The sequence below is a fragment of the Trichomycterus rosablanca genome, chromosome 8 (genome assembly GCF_030014385.1).
Source record: "Trichomycterus rosablanca isolate fTriRos1 chromosome 8, fTriRos1.hap1, whole genome shotgun sequence".
NCBI classification, from domain to species: Eukaryota; Metazoa; Chordata; class Actinopteri; order Siluriformes; family Trichomycteridae; genus Trichomycterus; species Trichomycterus rosablanca.
In genome coordinates, this window is record NC_085995.1 from 6,181,550 (window position 1) to 6,208,440 (window position 26,891).

The 26,891-nt window shown below is 40.2% G+C and overlaps 1 protein-coding gene across 2 annotated transcripts in view; it reads left to right on the plus strand.

The window, feature by feature from the left end:
* Nucleotides 1-1,432: 1,432 nt before the first annotated feature.
* Nucleotides 1,433-26,891, plus strand: part of snx25 (sorting nexin 25) — a 34,901-nt gene continuing 9,442 nt past the window's right edge. For both annotated transcript variants that reach the window (XR_010013489.1, XM_063000416.1), the window contains exons 1-11: nucleotides 1,433-2,373; nucleotides 3,027-3,111; nucleotides 6,874-7,090; nucleotides 8,105-8,277; nucleotides 11,648-11,834; nucleotides 17,558-17,628; nucleotides 19,601-19,791; nucleotides 22,984-23,115; nucleotides 24,800-25,075; nucleotides 25,572-25,736; nucleotides 26,639-26,770. Coding sequence is in view for 1 of the 2 variants with exons in the window: in XM_063000416.1 (XP_062856486.1) it covers nucleotides 2,077-2,373; nucleotides 3,027-3,111; nucleotides 6,874-7,090; nucleotides 8,105-8,277; nucleotides 11,648-11,834; nucleotides 17,558-17,628; nucleotides 19,601-19,791; nucleotides 22,984-23,115; nucleotides 24,800-25,075; nucleotides 25,572-25,736; nucleotides 26,639-26,770 (1,926 nt within the window). In the remaining variant the exon portion in view is untranslated. The remainder of the gene's footprint in view (nucleotides 2,374-3,026; nucleotides 3,112-6,873; nucleotides 7,091-8,104; nucleotides 8,278-11,647; nucleotides 11,835-17,557; nucleotides 17,629-19,600; nucleotides 19,792-22,983; nucleotides 23,116-24,799; nucleotides 25,076-25,571; nucleotides 25,737-26,638; nucleotides 26,771-26,891) is intronic.

The window sequence follows — 26,891 nt, forward strand, 5'->3', positions numbered from 1 at the left end:
ATTGAAAAAAAAAGATCTTGTCATCATAAATTTAGAATTATCATGTTCTATCTTTAAACCAACCATCCAGGATAAAAACACAGCACAAATGGCCATGATTGTATGTTTATTAGGATTTTAACGTCATGTTTACACACTTTGGTTACATTCATGACAGACACAGTAATTACTCATTACACAAGGTTTATCAATTCACAAGGTTATATCGAACACAGTCTTGGACAATTTTGTATCTCCAATTCACCTCACCTGCATGTCTTTGGACTGTGTGAGGAAACCGAAGCATCCGGAGGAAACCCACACGGACAGAACATGCAAACTCCACACAGAAAGGACCCCTCTTGCTGTGAGGCGACAGTGCTACCCACTTAGCCACCGTGCCGCCCAAATGGCCATGAACAATCAATATTTTTGTTTTATGTACACATTGACAAAAAAGACTAACAATCTGACTTGTATAATGATTATGACACATTTTAAACCATTCTGTGTTTTGTTTAATTTCAGACCATGATTTATAAGTAATTAATGCAGATACCATAACATTGATTCTATTTAATAAAACTATTTGGGGTTTGTAATAGAAACAGTATACACTGACAGCTGAGTATACTTACCAGTACATATTATTCAATGTATTTACAATAAATACTAATCAAAAGGTCAGTACAGTAGTTACAATAGCTAATAGCTAAATACCCGGTTCAGACAGAAGATGTCGCCAAACTAAATATTTTATTAAACACAAACTAACTGCAAAGAAAAAAATACGTTGTAGTTAACGAGCTAGGGACCGTCATAAAACTAACGGAAAAACGTAGGAATATCCATAGCATATATTGTGCATTTATTCAGACAAACAACTCCATTATTCCTTCGTTTTTCCGTTAGTTTTATGACGGTCCCTAGCTTGTTAGCTGCAGTGGGAGCTTAATCAGCTGTTTCATTATAACCGTTCTTTAAATAAATAGACGTCATTTTAAAATTAACATACAATTGTTTTTATAATGTGTTGCCTATTTTTATCTGTATAGAAAATCATAAAATATGTAGGTCTTAGATGTTTTTTCAACCACGCTTCCACCGATGGTAGTCGAACCACAGTTTCTGAATCTGGTTTAGATAAATACTACCCATATTCATAACTTTCTGGATTATCTGTGTCCCAGTAAGTTGTAAAAGAAACGTACGTTTCCCTTTTTCATCTATAAACATGGTAAATATGAACTTAGGTTCTGAACTGTAAGCTGGACCGTTATGTTTAATACAATTTGTTTTGTTTTGTTTGAAAGACGTTGAACGCCATTGACTGACAGAGCCGAGGGAGGAAAGATTCCCGCTGGTCGCTGATTGGTCGATAAGGGTCACGTGCTCCGTGTATACGCGTTTCCTCCGCTGAACGGCTGGAGTGACACTAGCGGTCTAATCTAAACACACGTCCTGATGTCTCGGTTTATTCGGATTATAATTCGCTTTCATTTTGTGCATGTTTGACAGTCTGATTGCGCGGATCTGACGCGATTGAATTTGCGGAGTTGGAAACTTGAGTCATCTGGGTAGATCTGGGTAAATAGATGTTAATGCAGGTATCAGATGATAAACACTGCTGCTAGAATTATTCTCAGAAAGTTTATATATGGCGCATGTGTGCGTTGTAATCCTGTATAAATGCGCCGCTTAAACTAGTTCAGATCGATTAGTATAGCGGCTAATTTGATTTCCTTTGTGCACTTGCTCTGTATGTGATTAATCGGCTCGATGTCTATTTGCGGCTGTTTCTAAGAAGCCTAACTAGGTGACCTATGTAGTGCAGTTCTCAGTGTTTACACACAATCTGCGATTATTAGGCAATTATTTGCTCCTTTTTATATCTGATCTAGAAAATAATAAGCGATCTAGATGCTGGATCTCCGACCATCACGTTTCCTCTTATTATTTTGCAATCTTTGACAATCCAAACCAGCTCCATCCAATCAGATCCGATCCAAACTGAATGAATGAATGAAAGCCGGGTGAATTCAAGGGGCATTAAGTCTGTCCTGTGGGCGCCTGGATGGCCATGTCATATCCAGCAGGATGCATATTAATGGCAGCAGTAGTGAAGATGCCCGCATGCCCAGTTCCTCATGCCGCCTCCTGCCCGCTATCTGTCTGGGCATCGCGGCGGCCGCTGTGTTCTTTCAGTCCGGATACGGAGGATTTACCGTGACCTCGTTTTTCCTCAAGCTCTTCATCTACCTTTCATTCGCGCTCTTCTGCATCTTATTGGGCAGTCTGGTATCAGTGGTCAAAAAGAGTCCACCCAGAGTAAGCCCATTCGACCCCTTCAGGAGGCACACGGACAAACTGTGGGATTTATTCAACAGGTTGAGGGTAAGCATCATCTGAGAGTATTACTGTGCCACATACACTCGGTTGCCAAATTATTTGGTGCTCCTACAGTAGGGAAACAAAGTAAGAGAATTTCAGAAAAGCTGCATGCTATCTTTGGACTGTGAGAAAACCCATGCAGACACGGGGAGAACATGCAAACTCCACACAGGAAGGACCCGGACTGCCCCACCTGGGGATTGAACCCAGGACCCTCTTGCTGTGAGGCGACAGTGCTACCCACTGAGCCACTGTGCCGCCCAGGCTGACTTTAAAGGGACTGCAATGTTAAAGAAGGTCCTGGGTTTGATCCCCAGGTGGGGCGGTCCGGGTCCTTTCTGTGTGGAGTTTGCATGTTCTCCCCGTGTTCTCTGCGTGGGTTTCCTCCGGGTGCTCCGGTTTTCTCCCACAGTCAGGTTAATTGGAGATATTACATTGTCCATGACTGTGTTCGATATAACCTTGTGAACTGATGAATCTTGTGTAATGAATAACTACCGTTCCTGTCATGAATGTAACCAAAGTGTGTAAACATGACGTTAAAATCCTAATAAACAAACAAACAAACTGCAATGTTAAAGTAACTACATGGTGGTGTTCCAGTCCTCAGTCTTGTGTCTCCTGGCTAACGCTCGTCTTCCTCCTGTGTTTCTCAGGGGCGGTTTTCTGTACCGTTGCTTGACTCTGTGCAGACCAGGCGAGTAGTGGTGTCACACAATGTGGATAAAGCTCTGAAAGAAGGTGAGGAGTTTAATCCTTAGCACAAGAATGGAAAAAATTTGAATAGTTTTCCTGCCCTTAGTAAAATAACAGGCATTGAAGGGTTTGTACAAGGCTAATGCAGCAATGTAGACATGTAAACATGTTTAAGGAAATAAACCTGAAACTGAAGTAATAAACCTTTAAGATATCATAGCTTCAAATGTCACGTAATTCTAAAAGTACAGGAGTTCCTCTTTATACCTGAAACCATGGATAAGAGGAATGATTAACCAATACCCAACAAAGAAGTCATTGTTCGATTAATGCTGTTGTTTAAAAACAGCATTTAAATCCATTTCAAACAGCTTATTCTGTACAGAATAAAAGCACTGATTCCTGAATTTTCCCACTTTATCTCCCAATCTTGTCATTTCCAGTTCCCGATTGTGAATCCGCTTGTACAATCCCTGATATGATCAAAGTGAGCTGGATCACCACACACCCCCTCTAACACATGTGTCCAATCTATGGCTGTTTCTTATCATCTGCCAGTGTTGGGTTCGCACACAGAGCCGTATTGTATGCGGAGAGCCACGCTAAGCTCTATGTGAGAGCAGATGCTTGGACCAGTCCCAAGTTATACAGCCATATTCTGAGATACTAACACAAACGGGAATGTTTTTTATCCATTTATGATACTATCTGGATATGATGAACAAAGAGCCGATTTACATCAGGATGACACCAGATGGTTTCAAGATGCTACTTAGGATGGTGTGCAATTTAAACATTTCTGAAATTTACCCGCTGTTAAAAGCGGTTAAGTGGAACCATGGAAAGTGACTGTGGATTAGTGGCAGACCACTGCATTATCATTCTCAGTTTTGGCTGTGTAGAAAATAAGCAATTTGAAATAATAAAAATAGCAGAAGCGTGAGTCATCTGTCAGTGAAATTCTGTTTCCTGCAGATGCTCCTGCCTTAGAGGCTAGAAAATAGGAGTAAGCATGAACATGTCAAAATCTCTTAAGTGCAGCTGTCAAGTTGACGGATGTGGGTAAGAGTGTCATTTCAGCAGGAGATGGAAACAGGGGGAGCGTGCAATCATCTGTCTGAATGATGCTGCTCGGCTAAGCACTGCTTAACTGTGGTTGTCATGTTATTCTTATCAATCATCATCTTTTTTAATATTGGATAAAGCGATCTACTGTTGGTGCTGTTTGATCGTATGAGGTGTGTTAAACCTAAGACAGAAAGAAACAGGACAATACACATAATGGTCCATTGCCAAGCTCCTTAAGGTGAACCCCCAGATCTAGACCTGAGACCAGACCAAGCTTACAAATTGCATTTAATGCTCTAAATGAACATGCTTAGTAATGTTAAGGAGCACAACACCAACGTCTGATGCTTTGAAAATGTAGGCTCACATTGTAAACAGCCCATCAATCACTGAGGTTTTCTCCCAGCCTGCTTTTTTCTAGTGCAGTACTTGAAACATGAAGTGCACATTTCCGCTACCAGTGAATTTGTAGGTGTGTTTTTTACCTGTGGTCTGGTGAAATTAGGTTACAAAACATGCCGTTGGTTGTCTGGGCCTAAAAGCTTTAAAAGTTAATTTCTAATTTGATGACAATTTTTTACACCAAAATATTTCGCTGTGCAACATTTTGCCTTTACAGTGCAGGTGGTAATCTCAGATGGGTCGCTAGGCATCAGTGTACTCCCTAATCTTCAGCATGGATCACTTGTCTGTGTTTTTTTGTATAGGGATCAACAAGATGTGTATTTTTTGCAAAGTCTGATCTCCACCCATAAAGCTATTTATCTGGAATGATACTATCAAGTGCTTCCATAGCAATGATGTTCTTTACCGTGACATCTTTCTGTTGGCTGGTGAGCCTATAGGTATTAGCCAAGACTAAAAAAAAGAACACAAGAGGCAGGAAGATGTGTATACTTCAGGTCCTGGGTCTGCTCTCTGGTATACAAAGGTTAGTAATTTGATAGGAAATCTGCAGAAGTGTTTTTTCTTCATCTAGCAAGGATACACTTTGGATTGGACCACAGGGCAGATCCAGGACCTACTAGAGGAATAATAATTGGCTTGGCAATGTCTGGTGATTCCTCGATGTAGCAGGGAACAGAAAAGTCAGTTTACTAAGAAATAAGAAAATGTGGCTAATAAGGGTTTATTGGCATAAGCATAAGTCCACAACCTGGACAGGGCAATAAGTCATGACAGATCATCAATCATACACTCCATTTATGTGTAGTGGCGATTTATTGGAGCTAATCTTCACGTTTAGTTCAGCATCTTTTCAACATTTTGTTTTTACACAGAAGGATTTGATTCACTGTGTGTTCTGACACTTTTTTACTTTGTCACTAGTAGTAAAATAAAAGCTCTAGATTTTGTCTGCAATTTGAGCCACAGTCCTTTTGTCAGACACTACCAGACTCCATAATCTTTATGTCCTCTTGCATCAATGAGTCTTGGCTGACCAACAACTTGTGCCTGGAGGAGGAAGGGGGGTAGATTAGTGTCCGGGGTATATTACTATAACAGAACCCATCGTAACTCTCACCTGGATAAACTGGTGGTAAAACTTAAACTTATTAATTTTTATTGTTAATATTATCATTAATCATTAACAACCTCAAATAAGATCTGTCAAGGATCAAACTGACTGTTTGTTTGTATTTCACAAGAAAAGTTCTTTATAAAAAGCCTTGTGGACTTCAAAGGCTTGTTGTTTATAAAGTGCTGGTAGAATATATGAGTCATTTCTAAACAACATGGTCTGTTTTCTTCCTCGCTTTAAAGTAGCTTAGTTTTTTGTTTACATTTACATTTACATTTTCAGCATTTAGCAGACGCCTTTATCCAAAGCGACTTACATTACAGTTACAGTATATAGTTTGAGCAATTGAGGGTTAAGGGCCTTGCTCAAGGGCCCAACAGCAGCAACCTGGCAGTGGTGGGGCTTGAACCAGCGACCCTCTGATCACTGGTCCAGTACCTTAACCACTAGGCTACAGCTGGCCCTTTGTTGTTGCATAGTCTGAAAGATGAAGAAAAAAAAAACACCAAGTGGATCTTTACATTGTTACTCTGTTAAAACACTATGTCTACTAAGCCTATAAATATAATTTTTTTGTTTTACTGCTGCTTTATCCTGGTCAAAGTTGTGTCGGGTCCAGCTTCCCTGGACACTATGGGCGAAATGCAGAAACACACCCTGGACAGGCCAATCCATCGTTGGGTCTCGCCCCCCACCGTAGTCCCTACCATCTCAAATATTTATTACTAAATTCTTATATTTTTTAGGTAACAAGTATAACTAAGAGCTTAAAGGTTAGCACAAACTCATGCCTGGCAGATCATGTCAGTCAGGTTTGACAGGATTGGGCTGTTATGGTGCATTTCTGCTGCAATGCAGGACTTCATCCTCTCACATTTGTCTAATTGGATTATAGGCATCATTGCGCCTGCGGTGGGGTAACATTCCTGGAACATATGAAAGCATCTTTATCCCTCATAGATTTTTGGGTTCTTGAAGTACAATGCATGGCTTTTCTTATGGCAGATTTAAAATTTGCTTCTAGAATTTGCTGGCATTTAGTCAGATCCATTTTGTCTACCAGTGTTTCCTGTGCCACTGGCTGCCACACAACCCTAAGTATAAAGAGTTTAATTTAAAATTTTTAAATCTATCACAGAGCTTCGGCCAACCCCCTTTCCTTCAGACATAGGCAACTTGTACGTGCTTATCATGTCTGCATCTTCCCTCCTTTGCAGTGTTTGACTACAGCTACAGGGACTACATTCTGTCATGGTACCATCCTCTCAGTCGAGACGAGGGACAGCTGTATCAGATGTTGTCTGAAGATTTCTGGGAGATGACAAAACAGTTTCGGGCTCGCCTTGCCGAGGTGGATGTGGTTAATGTGGTTTGCAACAACACGGTGAAGACCCTACATACTCATTTTTGTGACCTCAAGGCCGCCAACACCAGGTACTGATCTACTAATCCAGGTGTAATGCACAGTTTGTTTTTTACATCTCCTACCATGATTGACAAAAATATCTGGAGTTTTTGGAATGTTTTATTTTTTTTGGATGCTTATATTACTTTTATGCTTACATTACTTATGGCATTACTTAGATTATTATATTACTTATATGCTAATATTACTTATGACAACTTTTATTAGCTTTTTTATCGGTTTGGCATATGCAGTTCTGGAGTTGATGAGAAGTGCTGTGTCATTTCCTTACAGAGTGCTGTTTTACAAACATCAGCATTTGTAGGACTTCACAAAGGAAGTTGAAAATACTGCCACAAAGGCAATACTGCCTAAATTAGATGTAAAGCTCCTCTAATCTTTATAAATTATTTTTATTATTATTATCTTTTTATTAAATGAATCCGTGGATTTAAATTCTCAGTTTTTTATTTTCCCCCTTTTCACCCAATCCAGTTGTGTCCAATAGCAGCTTATCTCCCTGTCGACGCTGCCCCACTCCCACCCACAATTGAGGAGGGCTGAGGTTGTCACACGCCCCCCCCTCCGACACGCACACAGCTGCCGATTGCTTCTTTTCACTTGCCAGGGGGGGCATCATACAAAGCTCAGTATTACATGTAGAGAGCCAAGCACTGCCATCTGTGATCACCTGCCACCCCATGCAGGCATCTCCCCTACAGACACACAGCCGATTGAAACAGATCCTTTATAAATAAATATTATTAATTAAACCTGTATGTAAGGTCTGGTTTCATTGGACGTTTGACCATTAATCGTTTTTTAAGTACTTAACATTTTGCACTGTATAAATGCATGCAGAACATTTGCCGGTTAATCATTGACATCTGTATTTTTGAGGTTAAGTGTATGTAAACTTTAAAATTCAGTACACTAAAGTACCTTCTCCACACAACTCATTTGACTTAATTATGATTCCACTCTATTCCTTTTGGTCATATCAACCTACTTTCCCTTTCTCCATTCATCTCGTCCTCCTGTAGGCAGGAGGAGTTGCCGAGGCCCTTCCCACTGCACCCGTGCCTGCGCAGTCCAGAGGAGGAGCTGCATTTTTTGCGCTGCTGTTCACGCCTGCTTCTTCTCTGCTTGCTGCCTACACGTGATGCTCGGTCCCGCAGCCTGCGCCTCGTCCTAGTTGAGGTCATCACTACCAAAGGTGACCTTTAAATTCTTTATGTACTTTTATAACACTTTTATAACAATAAAGTGTGACTGAAATAGATTGTCATGCCAGAAATTCAATACCAATCCCATACTGCACGATATGGCCAAAGGTTTGTGGACACTCTTTGTAAATAGTAGATTTTGATGTTTTAGCCACATCCAGTGCTAAAAAGGGTATCAAATCAATTTTATTTGGGGTATTAAGAAATTTTATGCTTCCAACCTTGTGGGTACAATTTGAAAAACAGCAGCCTGACTCTGCATTTGCACACAAAGTGACATGACTTGAAAAGCCTTCATCTTAATCCTATTAAACATTTGAATGTTAATAGCATGCCAGGTCTTTTTTTCATCAATGCCTGCTTTTACACTGTAGTAATTATTTTGGAAAGTCTTTCCAGATAAGTCGAGGCTGTTATGGCTGCAAAGCTGGCCCAATAGTAACGTCCAAAAAGCTATCAGACAGATGTATACTTTGGGTATCTGTATAATTTGGGGCAGCACGATGGCTCAGTGGGTCACCTCATAGCAAGAAGGTCCTGGGTTCAATTCCCTGGTGGAGCGGTCCAGGTTCTTTCTGTGTGGAGTTTGCATGTTCTCCCCGTGTCTGCGTGGGTTTCCTCCGGGTGCTCCAGTTTCCTCCCACAGTCCAAAGACATGCAAGTGAGGTGAATTGGAGACACGACATCGTCCATGACTGTGTTTGACATCGAACTTGTGAACTGATGAATCTTGTGTAACGAGTAACTACCGTTTCTGTCATGAATGTAACCAAAGTATTATATATACGATATCTTAAAAAACTTTATTCATTACTTTAACGTTGTAATTATTGTCAGATAAAATGAACACCAGCGCGAAGCCTTTACAGTATATTAAAGTTACTGTAAGTTAAAGTTACTGTTGGGAGTTTCGGACCACATAGACCAGGCTGCACAAACCTATGCAGGATTAAACCAGTAGCCTGTATTCAGGTGACTCATGCTTGGTGGGAACATAATTTATAAGCTTCAATGATTAAGCTATATAAATCAATAAACTTAAGCTGGACGTCTCTTTGGTTACTGCTTGTTATCACAGATCTTCCAAGTCAGACTGATCAAAGAGTGTGAGAAACCCACCCGGATTTGATCATTATTTTGCCATTCATGCGTATAACAAGGATTCCGTGTCTGGAATTTCTTTTTAGCCTGCTTGAGTTTAGCGACAGGTCAGTGTCGGTGTGGGTAACGGATGCTTTGTGTTTCGGTGTGCAGACTGTGTGGGTGGATTTATGGATCATGTTTGACTCAATGAAAAGAGAAAGGTGACTGAAGGCACGTACAGGGCTGAATTTATTCTTATTATATTTGTCTTCGCTGTTCCTAAGCAACATCCCTCAGTGCCACATCCAGCACCTCATATTTTGTTTTAAAATTTGTTCTTCTTTTTAGGCTAATTGGGTGATTTATAAAACAGTGTGTTTCATGTGAGATCATAAGAAAAAGACCAAAGCATTTCAGAAATGCACTGGAAATAACTGGGGTTCTTGTACAGTCTAATATGGATACCTGGTTTGGGCTTGGGACTGGCACTGAGAGCGTACCTCCCAATGGCTAGGCTGTTCAATATCCCATCTTCTCAGACATAGACAATCATGTCAGTGTAGAGGCTGGACTGATTGATAGCACAGCTGAGATTTAACCCCCAGATCTCGGTGGTAGACTACTATTTGTAAAAGCTTTCAAATGTTGCCAACCAAGAAAGGTGAATACTATGGAATTGCTATAAAAAATTATTTGGTATCCTGGAATAGTGATGGAAAAAAAACTGGGCAATGAATGCTTTTTCAAGATAGTGGATTTGACACACGGCAAAACCAATTTTGCACTGGCTGTGCCACTGATTCCCATGAAGTGAGGTGATTCTTAGATTTACTGCTTTGTGTCTCGGTTTTTACTGCTTGCCGCTGCCCTCAAACTTTAATCTGACTGAACTTGGACCCAGTTTGCCACTTACCTTTTTAAAGCTTTGCCAATGAGACAAACTGTTTATATGACGCAGGCAAAAGTGAAGCACAGACATGGCGGAGAGAGACTGATTCTCACTGTTCAGGTTGAAACATGGCCTAGTGAGAAAAATACAGCTTGGTGACTAGTGAGCTGTGAAATGGGCAGACCGGGTTTGCATTATAAATAGCAAGCTTCCTCAATCTGGAATCACCTGGCATGGCTTTGTAGATCTTTAATATGCATTAATTTGCCCCTAGATTAATGAAACAATAAAGTTTTATAAACCAGTTTTAAGCTAAATTTTTATCTTCTCATTTCTCCAAATGACGACCAATGCCAGTGTTCTTGTATACACAAAAAATGTATACAAATTGCATCTAAATACACTGTCAGTAGTGTGGTGCTCAGGGGTACAGTCAGCAGAAGCCGTTTTGTCACGCATCACATAAAAGGCTTAAATGCTGCCGTAAGCAGCAAAATGTGCAAAACGTGTATCATGTAAAAGCAGGTTTACAATCTGTTCCCTGTGTGCTGGCATCTGCTCATCACAGGATGCTGTCCTAGTCTGCCATCATCAGAAACACAGCAAGCTAAGAGCAGCTGATTAGCTTTTGAAGGTTTGCTTTTGGCACAAGCTGAGACGTCTCAGCTGCTTTCATTTGATCTGTCTGTAATCTCATTTATGGGATAGAACTGATTACAATGCTTTCTCACAACTCTGCACACGCAGGGATATTGCTGAACGAGCTGATCAAAAGTCAGGACCTGCTTTTATTCTGGCTCTGTTTCTCTGACCTTGCTGTCTAATCATACACCTAATCAAATCATGAATCGTATCAAATCACGGACATCAGCTGTCTGCATATTACAGTGAAATCTAAATTAAAAACAGGTAATAGATACAGAAGAATGAAATGCATTACATCCTCTAGTTTCTCCTTTATCAATTTTATTAAGGTTTAAAAGCTATTGTTACTTTTTTTATATGTAATTTTTTTCAGGGTGCTTGGGTGGCCGAGCAGTAAATTATGCTAGGCTACTACCATTAGGATTCAGGGTTCGAATCCTTAGCCGTGCTATCAGCTGGTTGAGCGTCTACATACAGGGAAATAATCAAGGCTCTTTGGGGTGTGTACACCCAAGTTGTAATGATTTTGGTACTAAGGAACTGGGATGGTCTGCACCAAGCTCTTGTTCTCAACTCACAGTGCCAGACCTCACATATGTCCGTAAAGGGGTGCAAATTCCCACAGACAAACTCCATAGTCTATTAGGTGTACACATTTTGGGTGGCACAATGGATGTGTGTGTGTGTCCTTGTTATTTTATCTGTGTAAATCTTTATAATGTACATTGTTGTCTCTCCTTTAGTGCTTAAACCGTTGGTGGAGGCGCTAAGCGATCCTGACTACATTAATCAGATGCTGTTGGTTCAGTTGGAACATCGGGAGCAGGTGAACGAACATCATAAGAAGGCGTACACGTACGCACCCTCTTACGAGGAGTTTATTAAACTCATCAGCAGCAGCTCCGACATCGACTTTCTCAAACAGCTCAGGTGAGAGTAACCATAATGCTTATAAGCACACGACTTTTTAATGTGTATAAAGCTTTACGTTCTGATTTGCTGTTAAATGTCGGCTTTATATAAACAATGTTACAGTGTGGAAATGTTTTACATGTGTGGCTGCGGTCATGTTGTCAATAGTTGTATGATTATATTAATACGGGCCTTCAAGTCTTCTGTTTGGGCTTTCAGGCTTCTTTATGGATTGTTCTACTTATTGTAGCCGTCCTCTTTCTCTTTTACCTTCAACTCTACCAAGCATATGTGTCTTTGCCAATAAACTGGTTCTTCTTACAGTGTGTCCAATATAAAACATCCCATAGTGGAGGTAATCGAAAAAGGCGACTTTGCCTTAACTTTATTTACTTTAAATAGAGAGACAGAAATCTGGGCATTAAAATCGTTTAACATTAACAAAGTTGTTTTATTTTGTTTCATTTTCATGTTTGACCATTGATTTATCCTCGTCAGGGTTGAGGCAGGTCCGGCTTCGCCAGAATCACTGGGCGCAAGCAGTAACACACACCAGACAGGACGCCAATCCATCGCAGGGCCTTAGCCATCCCTTCACCTCAGACGTAGCCAATCATGTCTGTATGTAGATGCCCGACGGCCAATAGCATCTGACCAAGCTTACAGTGACTTGTATATCCTGCGCCTGTCTATTTGTAACCTTTGTTTTTTGTAACTTCATTAGTAATCTGGGATTTGCAGGGATCATTATTATTATTACTTATTATTATAATAATAATGAATTTTTATTTTTGACACGTGCTGTGCTAGATCACTCCTAAATGTGGAATCTCTGTTGAATTCCTTCTACTAAATACGTAGAGCAAGATACATTTTGAGTCGTATTTTCAACTTTGTTTGGGCTACAATAAATACAGATTTGTTATTTCAGAGGGATGAGATGCTGAAGGGCATCTCCTGAGGTATTCCAATGAGTCGTGTGTGACATTCAGAGTTTCAGCAGAAAGCTTTCAGCATTATTGATCTGTACCATGACAGATTGCCTTCTCGTTTTTCTTGCAAAATCTGTACTGATGTGGTTGTGGAGTGAAGTAGCAGTGTTCAGATGCACTGTGAGTTCTTAGACCTTTTGTGGTTTAACGGTCATGGACTGGTGTCCACTTTGACAAATTACTATTCGTTTTAAGCTTTGTTATTAACAGACATAACATTATGTGCACGTGTTACTGATTTAATACCAAATCTTTGTGGTAGTTTGCACTGTTCAGGCTGCAATCGTGATTTTTTTTGTTTTGGTCATTCGTCGTTCAAAGTTTGAATCTGCGCGTGTTTGCTTCCATACCACCAGAAACATAAAATCAAGGGCAAAATAAAATAGGCATGAATTAAAGAATGCATTTAAATAATTGAAGCTTAATGAAAAGTTGAACTTTTTTTCTTTTATGAATTGGTTTGATTTATAAACCTGATAAGACACACACGCAGTCTTGTGGATGTGCACATATTAGGCGCGTTTGAAATATTTTTATCAGGAGCATCATGCAAGTGGTTATTACCATATTTCCCTAATACAGCAGTCCCTAACCTTTTTTGCACCACGGACCAGTTTCATATAAGATATAATTTCACAGACCAGCGGGGGTGGGAGGATTTAAAATAACATTATACAACGAGCATAATAAAAACACAAAGTGCATAACAATACTCTTCACCAATGATGGAAAATCAGTGGGAACCCTGATCTTTTTTCACTGCAACGAGACGCTCCCATCTAGGGGTGATAGGAAACAATACCACACGAAGTGTGCTCCTTATGTCCAGTCTACTCTATTATTTTGTTTTGGTTGCCTTCACTGCAGAAAATCCCACTTTACAAAGATAGAATGTTGGAAATAGAAGCAGTGTTTTCATTGCTTTTGTAGCGATCTCTAATTATTTATTCTTTTTGTGCCTCTCAGTTTGGGACCACTGCCCTAATAAAGTCATCTGTGCAAAATATTTCTCAAATTGGATTGTCCATGGGTATGCAGAAATTATAAGAATTTATTTTAAGAATACTTTATTGGGACATAATGCAGCAATTATTAACACTTGGTATTAGGAGGCAGAAGAAATTATGCAAATAAAAAACCTTCACGCCCATTTGTGCAATGTCTAATTCTCCACCCACCGTTTGTGTGATCCTTTCCGTATATACGTAGGATAAGCGCTCTTGGCTTATTTGCCAGTTTCATATTTAACCTGCGAAATTTTTTGCTTCTAAACCTGGGCAGAAATGCTTAGCACATCCTTCCTGTTCTTAATCAAATCCACCGGGGCTAAAAACAGTTCAGAGAAAGATGGATTTTTAACAATCCTTTAAAACAGATTTCCTTTTACAGGCTGATTAATAACTTCTTAGCTTTGTTCTATGAAATGATGAAAGTGAAGCACACATAATACTATACGCTGAGTTGGATATCAGCGCTGTTATTGCTCCATACCATCATTGCTATGGGGTCAGTTAATGGTCATGTTACTAGGCAACTCAGGTAAACATGAGCCATGGGATAAAGAGGTGAAGGAAATAAGACAACAGAGCATACAAAGGTTTAATGTCATTTCCTTTAATAAGGCAAAAAAACACCCAAAAACAGGTATTATGTACAGCCGAGTACAAAGGATGGTGTTGACAGGAACATCCTTTAGATATAACAAAGCTTCAGTTAGTTTATTTATCCTGATTCATGGACCCAATTGCTGGAATTGTATTCCAATACCTGTATAAAAAATAACATACTAGTAGGGTTACATTATTTCAAAGAACCACTGGAGCTCATTAATAATATGTAGTATTGTGTGAGTACACCCCTCACATTTCTGCAAAAATTTCATTATATCTTTTCATGGGACAACACTATAGACATGAAACTTGGATATAACTTAGAGTAGTCAGTGTACAACTTGTATGGCAGTGTAGATTTACTGTCTTCTGAAAATAACTCAACACACAGCCATTAATGTCTAAATAGCTGGCAACATAAGTGAGTACACCCCACAGTGAACATGTCCACATTGTGCCCAAATGTGTCGTTGTCCCTCCCTGGTGTCATGTGTCAAGGTCCCAGGTGTAAATGGGGAGCAGGGCTGTTAAATTTGGTGTTTTGGGTACAATTCTCTCATACTGGCCACTGGATATTCAACATGGCACCTCATGGCAAAGAACTCTCTGAGGATGTGAGAAATAGAATTGTTGCTCTCCACAAAGATGGCCTGGGCTATAAGAAGATTGCTAACACCCTGAAACTGAGCTACAGCATGGTGGCCAAGGTCATACAGCGGTTTTCCAGGACAGGTTCCACTCGGAACAGGCTTCGCCAGGGTCGACCAAAGAAGTTGAGTCCACGTGTTCGGCGTCATATCCAGAGGTTGGCTTTAAAAAATAGACACATGAGTGCTGCCAGCATTGCTGCAGAGGTTGAAGACGTGGGAGGTCAGCCTGTCAGTGCTCAGACCATACGCCGCACACTGCATCAACTCGGTCTGCATGGTCGTCATCCCAGAAGGAAGCTGACGCACAAGAAAGCCCGCAAACAGTTTGCTGAAGACAAGCAGTCCAAGAACATGGATTACTGGAATGCCCTGTGGTCTGACGAGACCAAGATAAACTTGTTTGGCTCAGATGGTGTCCAGCATGTATGGCGGCGCCCTGGTGAGAAGTACCAAGACAACTGTATCTTGCCTACAGTCAAGCATGGTGGTGGTAGCATCATGGTCTTGGGCTGCATGAGTGTTGCTGGCACTGGGGAGCTGCAGTTCATTGAGGGAAACATGAATTCCAACATGTACTGTAACATTCTGAAACAGAGCATGATCCCCTCCCTTCGAAAACTGGGCCTCATGGCAGTTTTCCAACAGGATAACGACCCCAAACACAACCTCCAAGATGACAACTGCCTTGCTGAGGAAGCTGAAGGTAAAGGTGATAGACTAAACCCAATTGAGCACCTGTGGCGCATCCTCAAGTGGAAGGTGGAGGAGTTCAAGGTGTCTAACATCCACCAGCTCCGTGATGTCATCATGGAGGAGTGGAAGAGGATTCCAGTAGCAACCTGTGCAGCTCTGGTGAATTTCATGCCCAGGAGGGTTAAGGCAGTGCTGGATAATAATGGTGGTCACACAAAATATTGACACTTTGGGCACAATTTGGACATGTTCACTGTGGGGTGTACTCACTTATGTTGCCAGCCATTTAGACATTAATGGCTGTGTGTTGAGTTATTTTCAGAAGACAGTAAATCTACACTGCTATACAAGTTGTACACTGACTACTCTAAGTTATATCCAAGTTTCATGTCTATAGTGTTGTCCCATGAAAAGATATAATAAAATATATGCAGAAATGTGAGGGGTGTACTCACTTTTGTGATACACTGTATTTCTTGTAGCCCTTTTATTACAACATTTTATTGTTTGCTAATGAACATGTTAAATATGTGGATTAGTTGTTTGCAATAATTTCAGAGAAAAAAATCCCATTTTCATGAGGTCTATCAGTAAGTTCGAGACTCTCCACCAGAGAATTACAATGCAGGCAAAGAACATTCAAGAGGGTTCACAAATCAGATGAAATATTTTTCTTTTATGCAGACTTGTATATCTCTAAGTGCTGTGTGGTGTTAATCTAACAAGCCACATAAACCAGGTAACACCTTGACCTCTGTGCTTGTCACATCATGAATATGTTATGAAATAAGTCATAAGGAGGGTGGGTGGTTGGTTGGTGCAGCAGTAAATTGCTCTAGCCCACAAATGCTGGGATCCTCAGCGGTGCTATTGGTCATTCAGGAGTCTATATACAGGCATGATTGGCTGTCTTTGGGGGGAGGAGGGTTGGACAGTTGTGTCTGTTGGACACAAGGCTAGGTTGATAGCACTGCTCTTTTACACCGGTGCAGAGGTAAAATGCCAGGATTTTGAGCTATTAAGTTTGAATTTCAACTCTGCTATCAGCCGGTCGTGCACCTACACAGACACACGGCTGATCACTGATGGCACACAATACTGTGCTTGTGAGACCCCAGTCCTAGGAGGGGAAAGGAAGCGATCGGGGTGGGGCGGTGTCAGCGATTTAAGAGAGATAAGCTTCAGTTTGACTGGATTGGGTAAAAAAAGAGGAAAAACAATAAAGAACTGATTAAAATTTTATACATCAACAGAAGTATATTATCATAAACTGTTTTCAACTATAGAGTTAAAAACAAATCAAGTTAGTGAATGATCACTTTGCTAGTTTTTATGCTGATGCTTGTATTTCTATATGCTGTACTTTTCCTCTTGTCATTTTTCAAAGCTAACTCAATCCAGAGTGAATCAGTACCGACAGCAGATCTTTTTCAGTTTGACTTTCATGAGCTCATTATATTCAGTGTATCTACCTCACGCCTACATTATTTAATGAAAGGAGGCTATTTTAAATATTTATCATTCTTTTAAATGTAGGATCCATTTCATCCATTTATTTCTGTATCAGCCTCAAATCTTTTGGGACTTTTTCAGATCTTTATAGCCCCTGGTTTCGATAATCTTAGTGTAATTTAACGCTGCTGACTCTTTTTTCTCTCTCGTACTGAACATCATTACTATGCTGGAAATGTGTGTCTGCCAGAACTGTCATTACTGAAGTGTTATTTAAAATTGGTTGAGTCCTTTTCTCAGGAAGCAATTCAAGCACTAAATTGCATTCCTCTCAACCCTTGCAGGTATCAGATAGTTGTGGAGATTATTCAGGCCACTACTATCAGCAGCATCCCACAACTTAAGAAGCAAAAAGGTGAGTCTGTGTAGGAATATTTGTAATACATTTGAATTCATACTTCTATTATTAGTTCACTTGATAAACAGTTAGAACAAAAAAGCCCACTAATGCTGGAATACAAGGTTTAAATCCCACACGGTACTATTGGCTGGTCTAGCGTCTACATATCGACATGATTGGATATGTCTAAGGGAAGGGGGTGGCAGAGGCCCCGCGACGCATTTGCATCCTGTCTGTCATGTTTTAATGCATTGTGCTCAGTGATTTCAGGGAAGCCTTGACCAGGATAAAGCAGCTTTAAAACATGAAAATTTAATTATTGTAATTATAATGAAAATGTCTGTGTAATTTGCAGTCATGGGCTGACATTTTTATGAAATAAGTTATTGATTTATTTACTAATTTATTAATTATTAATAATTTAATAATTACTTACAAGGTGCCATTTTCAAATCTTATTTGGCTGCTGGAGTACATTTGAATCCAAAGTGTTTTTACCAGGCACAAGACAGGTCATGTGGTTACAACGCAGCACCAGGGTCATAGGAGCCTGAGGTAATTTGGTATGTTCTTCCATGACCATTGCCCCGTAAGTCATAAGGCGTAAGGAAGTGAATGATTTAGTGTGTGATGCCCTGTAAATGGTTGATACCCCATCCAGTGTTTATTTATTTACATTTATATTTAAAGCATTTAGCAGAAACATAGACTTCCAAAGTGGCTTATAGTTGGGACTGAGTACAATTCAAGCTACAGAGGATGGAGGGCCTTGTTTAAGGGCCCAACAGTGCCAACTTGTTAGTGGAGCTTTGAAGCCAGTTTCTGATCACTGATGCCACTGATGCTGATCAGTGAGCCAGTGAGCTTTTCTTTCAGCTTGTCATTTAGTTTGCCTTTCTAGCTCAAAAATACATTTTCCCTGTTGTCCAGATGAGATCTTACTTAAATAAACTGAAATGTCATACAGAGTATTTATGCTTTGTCTGGAGGTAAACATGAAGTCAGACTAGCAGCCGTCACTATGGCAAGGCTATTACACTCCATCCAGTGTGGCTCCTAGACAGCTGAGTAATTATAGCTGAACTGGCTAGCTGGCTAATTAAATGTTGTCAGATACAAAGTGCTCTTTTAGTCTGAGATGGCATTTAATGTGTCCATTCCCATTTATTCTTCAGTCTTTTGAAAATAGAGCTGAATGTCATTTGCTGACAGGTTTACTTGTATATTGTAATAATGCTCTTGTAGGGAGGAATGATAAGTAATCATAAAAAGGATATTTTTCTGTTATCTGAACTGTTTGGCATGTTGGGCGTTCGGGTGGTGTTTGAGCTCACAAGTTCAAATCTCAGCAGTGCTACCGATGGGGCCAGACGTCTGACAGACAATATCAGCATTGTCTGTGGGAGGGAAGTCTTAAAGGTTTTTTTTTCTTGTTGCCACTGGACTATGCAGTCCCACAGACTGATTTGGGTGGAAACATGAGAGGGGACTGTGTCTACTACTACTGCTGCTTTTTCTTTTTTGTCAAAAATGTTGTATTAAAGCAAGAAAAAACTAAAATTCTTTGTTATAGTGAGTAATAATATGGCTGTAAAAATCAATGACCGAATCACAGCTGTGATTTTGTTTTTACTTGTGAAAATTTACTCCCACTCATGTTCTTTTATTCAAATCAGTTCTTTTTTGTAATCTAGTTGATTAGGATCACCAATATTTCTTAATCTAGACTTTTTATGTATTTTAATTAATTTTAATTAAAAAGTTTTTGTTTAGTTTGTTTATTCTAATACATTCAAATTATCCTCCAGGCCACCTGGTTCCTCTCAAAGTTTCTTCGTGCCACTGTTGCCCTTGGCTTGCTCAGCAAGGGGTATTAACCTGTCGCTCCTGGATGCTGTATAGTTGCTTTGAGACGATGTCTGTTGTAAAAAGCGCTATACAAATAAATTTTGCCTTGACTTGAGTTTTCTCCCTGTTCCATGTTCAGACACTAAAGGGAAGGAGACAGCAGCTATGAAGGCAGATCTGCTACGAGCTAGGAATATGAAGCGCTACATTAACCAGCTCACTGTAGCAAAGAAGCAGTGTGAGAAAAGAATTCGACTGCTTGGGGGTCCCAACTACGAGCAGCAGGAAGATGGGAACCAGGACGACGTCGATGGGCCACAGGGACAGAAGGTGAGGAGAACTGTTTTGATCAAGGAGGCACGTTCAGGATAGACTGTATATACAGGAGTGGAAATTAGATGTTGTGTCAAGGTCCCAGCTGGGATATTCTTTTGATTTGCTTAGTTGATTAACCATAATTGATTGTGTCACTGGTGACTCTTGATTGGTGACTTTTCCTTCATTTATTTATTTAATCGTTAGCATGTTAAGTGCACTCAAATCTGACTGTAGGCTTAAAATTGATATTTTTAAGTGCTCAGTAAAGTGTTTTTATGTTGACTAAATATTTTTAATAAGTGGGATTTACATTTTGTTTAGCTCTCATCATGCCATGCTTCCCTAAACTGCTAATTGTGTTTATTTCTCTTCATGTTATTTCTCTTCATGTTATTTCTCTTCATGTTATTTCTCTTCATGTTATTTCTCTTCATGTTATTTCTCTTCATGTTATTTCTCATGTTATTTCTCTTCATGTTATTTTTCTTCATGTTATTTCTCTTCATTGATGGGAATTGGCATTGACTGAATTAATTTCCAGTTAAATTCATTGCCAACTTTTTTTTTTACAGACATATAAATACAGTGTATCACAAAAGTGAGTACACCCCTCACATTTCTGCAGATATTTAAGTATATCTTTTCATGGAACAACACTGACAAAATGACACTTTGACACAATGAAAAGTAGTCTGTGTGCAGCTTATATAACAGTGTAAATTTATTCTTCCCTCAAAATAACTCAATATACAGCCATTAATGTCTAAACCACCGGCAACAAAAGTGAGTACACCCCTAAGAGACTACACCCCTAAATGTCCAAATTGAGCACTGCTTGTCATTTTCCCTCCAAAATGTCATGTGACTCGTTAGTGTTACTAGGTCTCAGGTGTGCATAGGGAGCAGGTGTGTTCAATTTAGTAGTACAGCTCTCACACTCTTTCATACTGGTCACTGAAAGTTCCAACATGGCACCTCATGGCAAAAAACTCTCTGAGGATCTTAAAAGACGAATTGTTGCGCTACATGAAGATGGCCAAGGCTACAAGAAGATTGCCAAAACCCTGAAACTGAGCTGCAGCACAGTGGCCAAGATCATCCAGCGTTTTAAAAGAGCAGGGTCCACTCAGAACAGACCTCGCGTCGGTCGTCCAAAGAAGCTGAGTGCACGTGCTCAGCGTCACATCCAACTGCTGTCTTTGAAAGATAGGCGCAGGAGTGCTTTCAGCATTGCTGCAGAGATTGAAAAGGTGGGGGGTCAGCCTGTCAGTGCTCAGACCATACGCCGCACACTACATCAAATTGGTCTGCATGGCTGTCACCCAAGAAGGAAGCCTCTTCTGAAGTCTCTACACAAGAAAGCCCGCAAACAGTTTGCTGAAGACATGTCAACTGATTACTGAAACCATGTCCTATGGTCTGATGAGACCAAGATTAATTTGTTTGGTTCAGATGGTCTCAAGCATGTGTGGCGGCAATCAGGTGAGGAGTACAAAGATAAGAGTACAGTCAAGCATGGTGGTGGGAATGCCATGGTCTGGGGCTGCATGAGTGCAGCAGGTGTTGGGGAGTTACATTTCATTGAGGGACACATGAACTCCAATATGTACTGTGAAATACTGAAGCAGAGCATGATCCCCTCCCTCCGGAAACTGGGTCGCAGGGCAGTGTTCCAGCATGATAATGACCCCAAACACACCTCTAAGATGACCACTGCTTTATTGAAGAGGCTGAGGGTAAAGGTGATGGACTGGCCAAGCATGTCTCCAGACCTAAACCCAATAGAACATCTTTGGGGCATCCTCAAGCGGAAGGTGGAGGAGCGCAAAGTCTCGAATATCCGCCAGCTCCGTGATGTCGTCATGGAGGAGTGGAAAAGCATTCCAGTGGCAACCTGTGAAGCTCTGGTAAACTCCATGCCCAGGAGAGTTAAGGCAGTTCTGGGAAATAATGGTGGCCACACAAAATATTGACACTTCAGGAACTTTCACTAAGGGGTGTACTCACTTTTGTTGCCGGTGGTTTAGACATTAATGGCTGTATATTGAGTTATTTTGAGGGAAGAATAAATTTACACTGTTATATAAGCTGCACACAGACTACTTTTCATTGTGTCAAAGTGTCATTTTGTCAGTGTTGTCCCATGAAAAGATATACTTAAATATCTGCAGAAATGTGAGGGGTGTACTCACTTTTGTGATACACTGTACATAAAACCATTCATGTACTATTTCCTTTCCTGAATATCCTCCAGCAGTTTTTTTTTCTTGGTTCCTCAGCTTCTCTGTTCTGTCCTCTGTCGTGACACCTTTCTCAGAGGAGAAACATGCTACGACATCAGGGAAGACCTCTCTGGCCTGTGCTTAATTGTGTTACATGCTCTTCCTATTAGACTCAACCTGGGATTTCAAAACGCAGCACTGACCGAGCTGTCTATGCCGAATTCAGTTTCAGGGAGACGTAGACTGTTTGTTATGCTTCTGAAGGCAAATGGTATTTTAACAGGCTCTTTGATCTTCGGGATGAAGGATGATGAAAGTGATGAGTCCGGTTTTTAACAGTAGTAGTGTTGGCTGTAAAAGTGGATGGTCTGTCAGCTTTATTAGCCAGTCCACCATCTGCATGTTTTGGAATCTGGATTGTTAATTGAAAACACAATGCCAAATTCTCAGAAACGGTAAGTAAATCCTGGTCTCCAGGATCCCGGTGCTGTGCATGACATAGAATGCCTTTCTTACAAATGCATAGCAGCTTCTAGAGATGCTAACAAATGGGAAAATATCCTGTTAACTAATAGTATTAAGGACAGGCGACCAAGTTTTATAAAATGTGTGTAGAGACCACAATCCGTCAGTGCGTAGCTTTTCCAGTTTGATGTTGCCCAAGAGCTCCTGGAGCCACCGGTTATGGGTAGGCGGAGAGGGAAGTTTCCATCTAAGGAGAATGTTGTGTCTGGCCAGTAGGGTACTAAAGGCTAGCTATTACCCGCTGTTTTGTAGCTGGGATCTGAGAATCAAGAAAAACCCCGAACAGCGTCACAACAGGACATGGGTGGACGAGACATTTTTAAATAATTTCTAAATAATCTAGTGGGACAATATTCCAGATCTTGCTAGACACATGGCACTTCATAGCTTCTAATAAAAGGCAACATTTATCAGAAAAATGGCACAATCATCTGTAAATGTTTCTTTTTCTGTGCAGATTCTTCAGTTCGAACAGATCATGTCAAATGCTGTATTTCGGGAGCATTTCCGAGTGTATATGGAGCGAGTGGATAAGAGAGCCCTTATCAGTTTTTGGGAACTGGTGGAGACCCTCAAGAGTGCCAACAAGGTAAGACCAAATATGCAATGTCCAAGGAGTTTTTTTTTTTAACTTAGTAAAAGAAAGCATTTACAGTTACAGTATACAGTACAAACAATTGTGGGTTAAGGGTCTTGTTCAAGGACCTACAAGTGGCATCCTGGCAGTGCTCTACCACTGCACTGATATGATAAGCACTCCTGTTTCCTGTGCTTTCCTATAAAAATCCTAATTACCTCAAACAGCTGTTATTTCTAACTGCAAAACAAGGTCAGTATCTAAAAATGATCTTTTGTTGTTGTGCTGGGTAATGATAACATGTGATTAGCATAAGTTGCTCTGCACAGCACTGTTCAGTCTGCTGGAAGCATTTTTTTAACACTGAGCTTCTGATTGAATTCCTTTTCTCTGTTTAACTCTTCTGTGTACTGTGAAATGTAGAAATACAGACTCTGCCCACAGGCCAGGTTTAAATTTGGTGTTTTCTTGTGGCATTTATTAATATTCTAAAACAGTGAGACAACATGGTTAAGTAAGCGAATAATGCAAGGTAATGTCATGGATGAGCACCACTAGACCATGAACATGCAGCATTAATAATTATCAGTGCAAATTAATAATGTCAGGTACTTTAGTTCTTGCACATCAGTGTACATATTGGTAGACAAAGTCTATAAAAGTCTATAAAATTCTCCACAAATGTCTATTTGTAAATATGGAGATATTGTGACTCCAATGTTACTATAATCTGCAAAACAAGCACAGATATCTTTAGCTACCGTGGGTACTGATTAATCAAAAATTGACAGTTGGTCTGATGAATCTGGTTTGCGCTGTAACATACTGTTGTCAGAATTTGGCATAAACAGCATAAATTCACTTACCCAACCACCTTCAGATTAAGGTTAACAGTTAAGATTGGTGTAATGGTGTGGGAAATGTTTTCTTTGTGCATATTTGGCTCCTTAATACCAGTCAAGCATTGTTTAAATGCCACATCATAAAGCATAAACAACTCCAAATAATGCATTCAAAGAGTTTATTTTAACTCTAAGCACTCATATCAACACGGACCAAAATCTTAAAGGAATGTTTTTAACACCTTGATGAATTCGTGCCATAAAGAAATGAGGCTGTTTTAGTATATTCTTTTAAAGTGGTCTGTGTGTGTATATTACAAGTATATGCATATAATAATACTGTCATTATTTTTATTGTGGTATTCCTTGGACATCCTGGGGAATGTACTATTTTATCTTCAAGTGAAATGGTTTCAGCATGCCACTGTCATTTTGTCACTGCATAGGGTAATATAGTACAAATATAGAACCTGCGCAATGCACTAAATATAAAAAGCCACAAATAAAACCTTTTACCACAGATGAAAGTAGTACTGCTTTATTACATTATTTATAAATTTGAAAAAATAGGAAAAAATGCACAGCTCTTCACAAGGGTCATCTAGGCACAAAGGCATGCAAACTGTAATTTTTTTTGCTAAGTTAAACTACGTGTTCTTTAAATTGTTAAATATTATAAATATTTGTATGAATAATAATACTAATAAAACATTTAGCTTGGATCTAGGCTTTTTCCATTGTTTAGCACTCTTGCCTTCAGCTCCACCTCATGTAGTCCATTTGCTTTGCATTATGAATCCAATTTCAAAGTCTCCCAACTACAATTACCTTTTTTTTCCCTTTTTATTCCACAGACTGAGGTGCCACAGCTGGTGGGTGAGATCTACCAGAACTTTTTTGTGGAGAGTCGGGAGATCCCGGTGGAAAAAGCTCTGTATAAGGAGATTCAGCAGACTCTGGTTGGGAACAAGGGCACTGATGTCTTTCACAAGATCCAGAGTGACGTCTATGAGACCATGAAGGAGAGATATTACCCATCATTCCTTGTAAGTGACCTGTATGAGCGACTCATAAAGAGGGAGGAACAGAGAAGCAGCTCACAGTCCAGCAGTGAGGACAAAGATGATGGAGTAAGTTTCTACTATAATGGCAACATGGATAGAAAGGAAAACTAGAAAAAAATACTGATGATCCCAAAAATGGACTTTAAATGACCACAAATAGTGTGAACAGTAGGGCTCCACCATTGGGCCCTTGAGAATCCTTCATTGCAGTCACAATTGTAAGTCGCTTTGGATAAACGCACCTGCTAAATGCTGTAAATGTATATGACACTATATGACCACAAAATTCTAATTTCGGGTGACATGACAGACTAGGACACCAATTTAGCCAATTTTATCTGTGTTGAAGCCTAGCCAGCCGATTCGACCTGGATCTCAGTGATGGTGGCCAGCATAATAGACCCCTGCACCACCCAAAACATATTTTGTAAAACATTATTAACACCCCTGTTACATCTGTAAAAATGATGACAAACACTGGCAAACACCTCTAAACTTTTTCTTTGGCAGAGTTTGTGCCATTTGGAACTGATTCAAGCTTGTGTATTGTTTGTGTGTGCAGTGCCAGGCCATAGACGGGGGAGAGGTGACGCTGGACGAGGGCAGTAAAGGCATTAATGAGCAGGCCAGCTATGCTGCTAACAAACTCCAACAACTCTACGAAAGACTGGAGTACAAACGCCAAGCACTGGGATCCATTCAGAATGCTCCCAGACCCGACAAAAAGGTTGGTCCCGAAATTCTCAGCATTAGACCAGGGTTTTTCAAACGTTTTTTCACAAGGCCCACATTATGTCTGTAATTTATTACTGCAACCAGGCAACACAAACAATGCATCTTACTCTCTCTGTTTTGCTCTGTACAATCTGGTCCCTCTTTGGTTAACAAGACGTAACATAAAGCCTTCACATAAAGCATTTCTGTGCTGTTAAATTTTATTTAAATGATAACTACTATTTTTTTTTGCAACCCAAGGGAGGCCTGTGCTAGTCTGCAGTTCTTCTTAGCAAGCGCTGGATTCGTGTAACTGGCAGAGATAGCGAGAGTACACAATTCATATCTCAAGTTGGGAGGCAATACAACAAAGGGTAAAAGGTTTTAGCTGTGACTTAACTACCTGCATCAACTAGCTAGTAACAGTGTTTTCATATTTTTTTGTTATTTACTGTAGATTATGTTGCTAAATTTGTCCAAAAAAACACTTCTGCCTCTGGCTCTTAGTAACAAAGGCATTTACCTTAGTATTATACGGTTTAATCGTTTTTCTTTCATTGTTTCTTGGCCCACAAAGTGCCTGTCGACCCCAAGGACAGTATTCATTAGTATTCATCTTGAGCACAGTCGCTGTTATTCCTCCACTCTGTGCTAGCAGGAAGTGACACGTGCCCTTGCAGAGCCACCCATGAAAAGTTAAACACCTGCTTTCTGTCCAGGGCTGAGTCTGTTTGTGAATGCAGATGTGCCTTATAAATACAGCTGTGCTTTATTCAATTGTCTGCTTCAAGCATTTAAATTCTGACCGCTCTCTGTTTCTGCCAGATATGTGCACATTGTGATGTGCTTTCCAGACTCATGTATTGTCCTACCTACATTATGCAATTACCAACATGATTATTGTTCTTGGGGCAGATTGTATCTTTGCTGAAGGAGGAGATCGGGGTGATGGAGAAGGAGCACAGTGACCTACAGCTGCATATTTCACGGACAGACTGGTGGTGTGAAAATCTGGGCTCGTGGAGGGCTGTCATTAACACAGCAGAGGTCAGTCTGTCCAGTTCTCTGGCTTTTATTTGGAACATGTACCATGTGATATTTTTAAATACCATTTAAAAAGAATTGGTGGACCGTAACTGGGTTGCCTGTTACACACTTTGGGCTGGCA